This window comes from Aulonocara sp. 'chitande type north' Nkhata Bay, linkage group LG3 (genome assembly GCF_057382095.1).
Source record: "Aulonocara sp. 'chitande type north' Nkhata Bay isolate Kocher_YH1m ecotype deep benthic linkage group LG3, A_spYH_male_GT1.1, whole genome shotgun sequence".
NCBI classification, from domain to species: domain Eukaryota; kingdom Metazoa; phylum Chordata; class Actinopteri; order Cichliformes; family Cichlidae; genus Aulonocara; species Aulonocara sp. 'chitande type north' Nkhata Bay.
The window spans coordinates 78742998-78751956 of record NC_141346.1 but is presented as its reverse complement, the minus strand read 5'-3'; the positions used below and the strand labels follow the sequence as shown (position 1 = coordinate 78751956).

The following is an 8959-nucleotide window of genomic DNA, read 5'->3' as shown; positions in this document are numbered from 1 at the left end:
GGAGCTTCAGTCATATCCTGATCATCCAGACAGATTTGATGTTTGTAAACAGCTGCTGTGTAGAAATGATCTGACTGGTCGCTGTTACTGGGAGGTCGAGTGGAGAGGAGGCGTTTTTATATCAGTGAGTTACAGAAGCATCAGAAGGAAAGGAGGCAGTGATGACTGTTGGTTTGGAGACAATGATCAGTCCTGGAGTCTGAGCTGCTCTGATGATGGTCCTCAGTCTGTCTGGCACAATAACAGTGGAACACCCATCTCCTCCTCCTCCTCCTCCTCCTCTGTCTCTAACAGAGCAGCAGTGTATGTGGACTGTCCTGCTGGCACTCTGTCCTTCTACAGAGTCTCCTCTGACACTCTGATCCACCTCCACACCTTCAACACCACATTCACTCAAACTCTTTATCCTGGGTTTAGAGTCTGCTCTCCTGGTTCCTCAGTGTCCCTGTGCTGAGTGGAGTGTAAAGAGTGTCTCCTGTTACAGAAACACTCTGACTGTTGAACAGATAGTTCAGTCTGTACATGTCTGTCTCTTTCACTCACAAACACGTTTTCAGATTCATGGATTCAATCAGTTGATGTTTGAAACTCTTCTAAATGATTCCTTGTAAACTTCTTCAGTCACAAACAAACAGGAAGTGATGTCACATGTGTTCCTGTCCACACAGCAGAATGAGTCTATTGCTGACAGTGATGTACAAACAGAGTGAGCATTTCTGAGGCCCAAAATAAACTGAGTAGTTCACTGAATGAACAATGGACTGTGAGCTCAGTTCCTTCATCATTAGTATGGATTATATATGTATATGTATTATATTAGTATCATATATATCAGGTGCTGCTGCTTTCAGTCATTGTGCAAATGTGCTGTTTGTAAGCTTGTAAAGCTGCAGTCAGCTGAGACTGAAGAAGTCACCTGATCAGTGAGCAAACGTTTCTGAAAACGTCCAGATGAACAGAATCAACCTTTTGGGATCAGCCAGCAATGCAGCATCATTGTTGTTCAGCTTCAGAGGTTTGCAGGAATGAACTGATGACCAGAAACAGCTGCAAAGTCCAAGAAAATACCAGCTGGAGTTCAGCTGCATTTGAAGAAGTCAAAGAAAAGTAAGGATGGCAAAGGGCGACGTTTTCTTCCAAAGAGCTGCAAACATGGTCGACGCCTCATTAGAAGAATCATCTGGACATTTGTGAGGAACTCTAACCAAGAAAGCAACGTCACACAGATCCAACAGACAGTTTCCATGACTGCAAGTGTTGAGTGGAAAAATGCTACATTGCATTATTGCATCCTCTCACCACAGGAGGCGCTGTTGGCACCACTGATTGCTGATCAGCTGTTCTCTGATGATCTGATTGATACTGTGAATAACGGGACTCACTGAACTCTGTGACACAGTGAAGATTACAGAGTTTAACTTCACCCTTTAAGACTGACCACAGAACCAAGTCCGCCAGAGCTTTTGTTATATTTTTACATGCTGTGGAGCCATTTGTGGGAGCATTTCAAGTTGCTATACATCAATACAACTGTTATAGCCCTAATTTTAATAATATGTCTGCATTAAGTCCATAGTAACTACATAAACTGCAAAAACAACCTCTGCTCATCCATCTCTGTGTGTATCAGGATACATTTGGTTCATAATACACAGAAAAATCAGAGTTATTACCTGTAATAAATGTGAAAGATTCCTGCAGTGATAACCAGGCAGGACTGAAACACATCCAAGCTGTCACCACGGTAACAGCAGCGTCCATCCACAGGTGAGGGGAGGAGCAAAAAGAGGGACTTTGACCATTTTATACTAAAAACACTCAACTAATGTTTCTAATATGAAACAAATAAGCCCACATTAATGTGAGCGTTTATTAAATAATAATAATGATGATTTCCTCCTGATCTCATTTCCACAGCAGAGAAAACTGTGGTGTATATTGAGGTGGAGGGTGTGGTCTGTGGCTCAGGTGTAGAGTGAGGGTGGGGTGCACCACAGCAGCATGCTGGGACTGCTGAGGGTGGAGGAGGGAGTGATGATGACATCAGAGCTGCAGCACAGAGACCAGTGAACACACAGTCTGTTCATCTTTGCATAGATACAATATACAGCACAATATTGAATGACAGACACGCTGTGGGAGCTTCCACAGATACACTGACGTCAGCATCCAGAGTCCTCCTGCTGCTCCCCCCTCAGAGCCCCGTGATCAGCACCAACACATTCAGTTAGATGACAGAGTCCAGCTGCAGCTAGAATCAGCTCCCCTCTGTGAACAACAGCACAGCGTCAGTGTTTCACACTCAGTGAAAGGAGGAAACAGCAGAAGAACACCATGTGTGCTACGTTTCCCAGGACACACTACAAACTGCACAAATACAGAGCAGCACGTGGAAGGACCTGGAGCTGCATTTACAGAGCTGCAGACAGCGTGATGTCCTGTATGGACAGGTGGAAGGAACCAAGTCCTCAGCTGGAACACTCGTGTTTGTCCACAGACAGGAAACACAGCAGGAAACTTCCTCACAGAAGTGCAGCTCATGGATAACACACTTCCTGTCAGTCAGAATGAGGCTGCAGCCAAACACAGAAAGGTGTTTTTGTCCAGATGAGCCCAGAGAAGAAACACGAGTGTTCACAGACATCAGAAGCTCAGAGAGGTGAAACATGAGGTTGGAGTCCTCGTCAGCATCCAGAAGAGCTGCTGTGAAACCCTGAGTACTCATGACAGACTCTGATGGCACAAACACATCATGATTCAAACAGAAAGACAAACATGGAGCTCCTGATCCTCCTGCATGAGAACAAGCTGACATGAGCGCTGTGTCTGAGAGTGTCTCCCTGTCACAGTGACAATAACACAGCTGCTGCTCACAGTCATTAAACTGACCTGAGGTCAGCTGTGCTCCTTACATATGAACCATGTGACCTCACATCAGTGCTGTGGATGACTGTAGTCATAGAAGAGTAGAGCTGTAGCAGGTGGTGTGAGGAGGAGGTGGTGTATTCTAGTTAACGCAGTACTGAAACACTCCAGCAGAGGGCGCTGTTAAGTCCTTATTGTAACACAGTTACTGTGTGCAGTTAGACTTCATACATAATCTGCACTTATTTCCATCAGACATGCTGTCAGTAAATGATTGGTTTCTATTGATTCTACTTCCTGTTGACTCGTTTGATGACAGTGAAACAATCACAGCTGATTGTGTGATGATGTAAACTGTCACTGTTACATTCAGTGTGTGTGACATAATGTTAGTGCAGGCTGATAACAGCCTGGTTCTGTTAGAAACACATGAACGTGTCCATAGATCAGTGTGTGTTTAACATGAGAGCTTCAGCCCTGCTGATGTGTTAAATAAAGACATGCAGGAAAACTGATGAGACTCTGAAATAACTCTTTATATTTATAATGTAACTCTGCATCAAAAGAACAACAAAGGATCCCAGACAGGTTTCTGTGAACAAAGACCATTCTGATGTTTCTGTGTTTCTAACACTTTGACATTATTAGTAAACAGACTGCAGTGAGCAGCATTTATAAAGAGCTTCTATATAAAGATATGACAGCTGTTTGACAAGTTTATCACTCTGTGTTTGGACCTGATCAGTCCAGCTGTTTACTTGAAACATGTTCATTTACCTGTTCTGTTATATTCATGTTCTTGTCTCTGTTGAAAACACATTTTAATGTCCCTCAGATTTTTCTCCCAGATGAATAAATATAAAAATGACACAAACTGACTGCAGCTACTTTTTGTCCTTTCTGTCAAAAACCTTCATGTGACTCATGAGAGACACGTTTCAGCTGTTTGTGACAGATCAGAGGCCAACAAGTCATTTATAACACTTTCCATCATTGTTTAAAGTTCTCAGTGTTTCTGTGTTGCTGCGTATAGGATCTCCCAGCATCATCACTGTGCTGTCCAATCATTGTGTGCGAGGTTACCCTTATAGTGCGATGTGTGTTTGCACAAAGAGAAGCATGTGTGTCAAATATAAATAAGCACAGAACAGAAACAGCTGCTCGTTTCTTCTGTTTAGAGTCAAGTTAGTGTTTTGTGTCTTTGTTTGAGGCCTGATGTCGAGCAGAGGTGTGTGTAACTGCACTGCTCTGTTATATGTGTGAAGTGTGTGCTTCTCTTCAGCATCATCTTTGTCACTGCTGATTCCTTTGTGTCATCATGTGTTGAGAAGAGAGAACAGTTATAACGGAGGAGCAAAAGGAAGCCCTGAAATCTGCATCAACAAGGAAGTGTTGGCTCACCAGTGATCCCAGCAGAGCCACTGGTTTGGCTCCAGTTGTTCTAGATTCAATGATGTTGTTGCTACAGATACATGTCAGCATCTTTATTGAATTTTATATGAAGCAGAAATGGTGTCATTAGGAGAAGAAGAGGAGAACAAGTCCGGCGAGGAGGCAGCAGCTCTTAAAGATGAAACAGCAGCTCAGCCCTGAGCTCAGAGAGCTGCACATGAAAAAGCTCCTCAAGCAGATCCTGTCAGAGGTTTGTCATCAACAGGAGGAACTGTTCACATCATAGGATGAAGATGCTGTCAGCTGGATGAAGAAGGTTATTTAATGGCAAACGTTCACACTGAAGTCAAATTGTTGTCGTGTTGAACAGATTCATGTACTGATCGTCTCCAGAATGTTAGAAGAGCTTCAATGAATCATTAGAAACAACTTACAGCTGCACAGCTGTGTCAAACACATCTGTGTGTCATTGTGGGATTGTTGTGTTTCTACATGTGACACACGTCTAAAACATGCACACAATCTGAACACAAACAGGGACTCATGTGTTCCCACAGCCAGATGCTGAGAGCCATTTCCTTGTAGTCCTGTGTCTACATACATGAACCATTAGATGTTATTGGAATGATTGTCAGCTCTGATAGTTTCATGTGTGTTTAGCTGGACGCTGTTTGATCCTCGACATGTTTAAAGGTGTCCAGTCCTGAGACACTGGGGCTGGAAACAGCTGTGATGTCATTGGACTGTCACACAGACAGAAGTGCATGAAGCGAGCAGCCGAGGAGCCGCTGATGTTTTGGATTCAACAGCATTTGAAAGGTCGACACAGACACGTTTGCACACAGAAAGCTGAATCTGTCATATGCCACAGTGAACTCACTGTTCAGTGTTTTTCAGGAAGCTTCTTAACTGCCTCTGCTGCCAAACAAGCAGCTGATGTCCTTGAGAAGAAGCTGAAGAAGTCTTCAACAACAAATACAGGAAGTGGACTTTCAAATACTAGATTCACTTTAGACTCACAGAGAAATGACTCAACCAGCTGTGTTTGACTATATGAAAGGTCAGTGTGTGTCTGCACACAGACTGTTGTGTTGGACTGTTATTCAGTTGTCTGCTGAATGTTTTCAAATGTCTGCATCTCAGCTGTGATGAGGCTGGGGGTCATGGGAGGCCACCGTAGCAGCCTCTTCAACATCATGACATCATCATAAATGCTGCTGGACTGTCTGATGGGCTGACGGTGAAAAAGCCGTCGGGAAGGAAACAGAAGACATTTCAGAGGCTGCAGCAGATTTCTTTGATTCGGGGCCTTTTTCAGCTTTATTGGACAGAGCAGTGAAGATAAGTGACAGCAAAGCAGAGAGAAAGGGGGCGTGGCCCGGGTCAAAGCCAGGCCAGCTGCTCTCCACCTCGTGGTCACCTGCTCATCCTAGTGAGCTCCACCAGCAGCCCTTTCACACACTTTACACTGTCAAACACTGTGTGTGGACCTCAGCTAACAACAGGCTACATTTAAGTCTGGACTACATGCTTTTATATTGTTTTTATTCCATCAGCAGCTCAACATCATGAGCAGCTTTGACATAAAGACATCAAACTCAAGCTGACTTTAAACTACTTTTAATACAGGGGCTCAAAAACAACAACATCTTTATTATATATCAGGACACAAAGTCATTTCATCTCAAAGGGAAACAGCTTTATTTGGAATAACCAGCACTATCAACTGGTTTGGGATCTCCACCAGTTTCATGTCTTTGCAGCTTCTCCAACAAAGTTCCTGTAAAATCAGCATGTTTGTCTTTATTGGTTTGATAGTGATTGATTATTCAGTCCCAATCTGCTGTCATCTAAAGAACAAAATGATGTTTCTATGAGTCACAAAGCTCCAGATGTTGTCGGCTTCACAAAGAAAACAAAGAACTTAAACACAAAGTGTTTGGAGCCAAAATGTTCCCAAGCTGCTCTTTTTGAAATGGCAGAGGTACAGTGGTGTCTAACAGCACACTGTGGAAGGCAAACATGTTATTGTTGGATGAAACTTCATGAATCCTTTGTAGATTTGAGCTGTTGGAGCCTTTCTTTTCTCTTCAGGTGTACAGATGCTGAGGAGGCAGGTGAAGCAGGTGGAGCTGTTGTGATGCTGCAGAGGGTGTGTCTTAGTAACTCTGTGAGGCAGAACTGGATCCAACATTGTGGATGTGTTGATGTTGGAGCCATTAAGAGTCTCTGGCCACACTGTAGGATTTCCCTTTGATCCACTGTGGGGGCATTTTGGAGTCTGTCAGTGAAACTCTTCATGTTTGTGTTTGACTCCAGTTTATAGAAACAGAGAAATGTGTCATGCTTTTGTTCGGCCTCCACAAATACACACATTTGTTCATTGGTTGGACTTTTTGGAAGGAGACACATTGAAAACCATGTTAATAAGATCTTGTTGTTTCCTGTGGATCCGACACAGAGAGTGGACTTCAGACAGAAAGCGTGGAAGAGATTTTAGAGGCCGTGTGTGGCAACAGGAAGTTTCTGTGTGTTTGCTGATCTTACATGTGGAAAACAACACGTGATGTTTGTGAAGTTCTACAATGATCATTGTTCTCACAGCATTTTGAGTGGGAACAGTTCAAACTGGGAGTAGTGGGAGTTATTTACTGATTGAAACAAGCTGAATGTTTCTGTGACGATGAAGATCAGCAGCTCAGCTGATCAATGAACTGACATCTATCAGTCGTTTCATGAGATGAAGTCATCAGCAGACATTTGTTCTGACTGTGTGATGAATGTCAGAACGTCAGGGCTCTGCTTTAGTCACTGCTTGATGATCATTGGCTCATTGTTGAATCCAGGGGCCCAGTCTGACCTCTGACCTTTGCTGCAGGTCTTCTGTGTTATCTCCACTTTCATGTCTGATCTTCTACTTGTAGTCCTGTGTCTACATATACAGTGGCTTTCAAAAGTATTCGGCCCCCTTGAACTTTCCCACATTTTGTCACATTACAGCCACAAACATGAATCAATGTTATTGGACTTCCAGGTGAAAGACCAACACAAAGTGGTGCACACGTGAGAAGTGGAACGAAAATCATACATGATTCCAAACATTTTTTACAAATAAATAACTGCAAAGTGGGGTGTGCGTAATTATTCACCCCCCTGAGTCAACACTTTGTAGAACCACCTTTTGCTGCAGTTCCAGCTGCCAGTCTTTTAGGGTCTGTCTCTGCCAGCTTTGCACATCTACAGACTGAAATCTTTGCCCATTCTTCTTTGCAAAACAGCTCCAGCTCAGTCAGATTAGATGGACAGCGTTTGTGAACAGCAGAAATTGAAATTGAAATTGCAGTGAAGTCAGCTAGAAACTTACAGTGACGTGGACATCATGCAAAGACTGCCAGACTCTGTAATACTGCAAATGATCAGTGACTCAGGTTAACACTAAACTTTAAACGGCACCTCTGTGTCTCTGTGTGCTGAACATCTAGGATTGAGTCAGGCTGCATCAGCTGAAGCTGTTATTTGTATATATCAGTATTTTTTTATTCAGGTGTGGGGAAAATACGTAAGACTGCAGTGAAGCGATGCACCAGATGAATCCCTGGCCAAAGGTATCGTACTCAAATCAGACTACTGATCCAGCCACATCAGCCTTTTGTGAGGTCTGTTTAAAGTAGACTAAAAGTGAACTGCAGGTTCCTGAGAGGTGGACTGTGAGCACAGAAACACATGTTCATACATACAGCTGCAGCAAACTTACATTAATTTTAAATAGATTTGTTACTCTGATGTCTGTCTCTGTGTTAGTCCTCTGACAGACTGGTGACCTGTCCAGGTGTGCTCTACCTACTACTGGGACAGGTTCCAGCCTCTGTAATAGAAATGTTCTGTTATTCTCATTTAAAGTGTTTAAGTGCTTATGCATATGCTTAGTTGTGACACTGTTACTGTTCAGTGAAAGTTGCTAAAACTAGATGAACTTACTTCAGCAGTTTGAGAAAACAACTCCCTTTACAGGTGCTGATAAGGCCAAGGGCACAAAACAGCACAACCATTGATGCGTTAGGTTTCATAGCGAGACACGTGAAGTGTGGTAGGATCAGTTTGTAACTTCCTCCCTCTTCCTTGGAAGGCGTAAAGGAGGAGGAGCACGACCTCTGTGGCAGCGCTGACATGACTGAACTGTGATGTTTGATGTGTGTTGGCGCAGTAATAAATAGCTTGATCACAGCTCTTTCTGTGTTGCAGACTTTATTTAAAAAATTCCACGAAACCCCCCCACCCCCACTGTGAACCTGAATTGAATATTCAGAAGACATTTGTTTAAATAGTTCTACAAATCTGAGCTGTTGGTGTGTCCTTGGATTGTGTGGTAATAATATTAGAGCCTGCAATCTTTCTTACTGGATCTCTACTATGAGTCATGTTACCTGAGATTAGTTCTATGTTTACCTGTCAGCCTGGACGAATGTGCTGTGTGAAGAATGTAAATGACATCAGATCTGAACTGCTTACATCTAAGGAGCCTGTTCATATTTAATTGTAATATGAACCAATGATTTTCTGATTGATTGCTGATATATACAGTGGGGCAAAAAAGTATTTAGTCAGCCACCGATTGTCATCATTTTAGGTGGGGGAACTTGCACAGAGGTCAGTAATTTGCACCAGAGGTACACGTCAACTGTGAGAGACAGAATGTGAAAAA

General features: G+C 43.1%; 1 protein-coding gene and 1 pseudogene across 3 annotated transcripts in view; both read left to right on the top strand.

Annotated features, from left to right (window-relative positions):
- LOC147337117 (protein NLRC3-like) overlaps nucleotides 1-664 on the top strand; it is a 310085-nt gene extending 309421 nt beyond the window's left edge. The window contains exon 12 of one of the 2 annotated variants that reach the window (XM_086285757.1): nucleotides 1-664. This exon is cut by the window's left edge and continues 85 nt beyond it. In XM_086285757.1, the coding sequence (XP_086141883.1) occupies nucleotides 1-454 (454 nt within the window). In that variant the 3' untranslated portion in view covers nucleotides 455-664. The other variant, XM_086285756.1, reaches the window with a different exon arrangement.
- Nucleotides 1-8959, top strand: part of LOC147337110 (protein NLRC3-like) — a 547272-nt pseudogene that overhangs the window by 20611 nt on the left and 517702 nt on the right. The gene's annotated exons all lie outside the window — the stretch shown is intronic.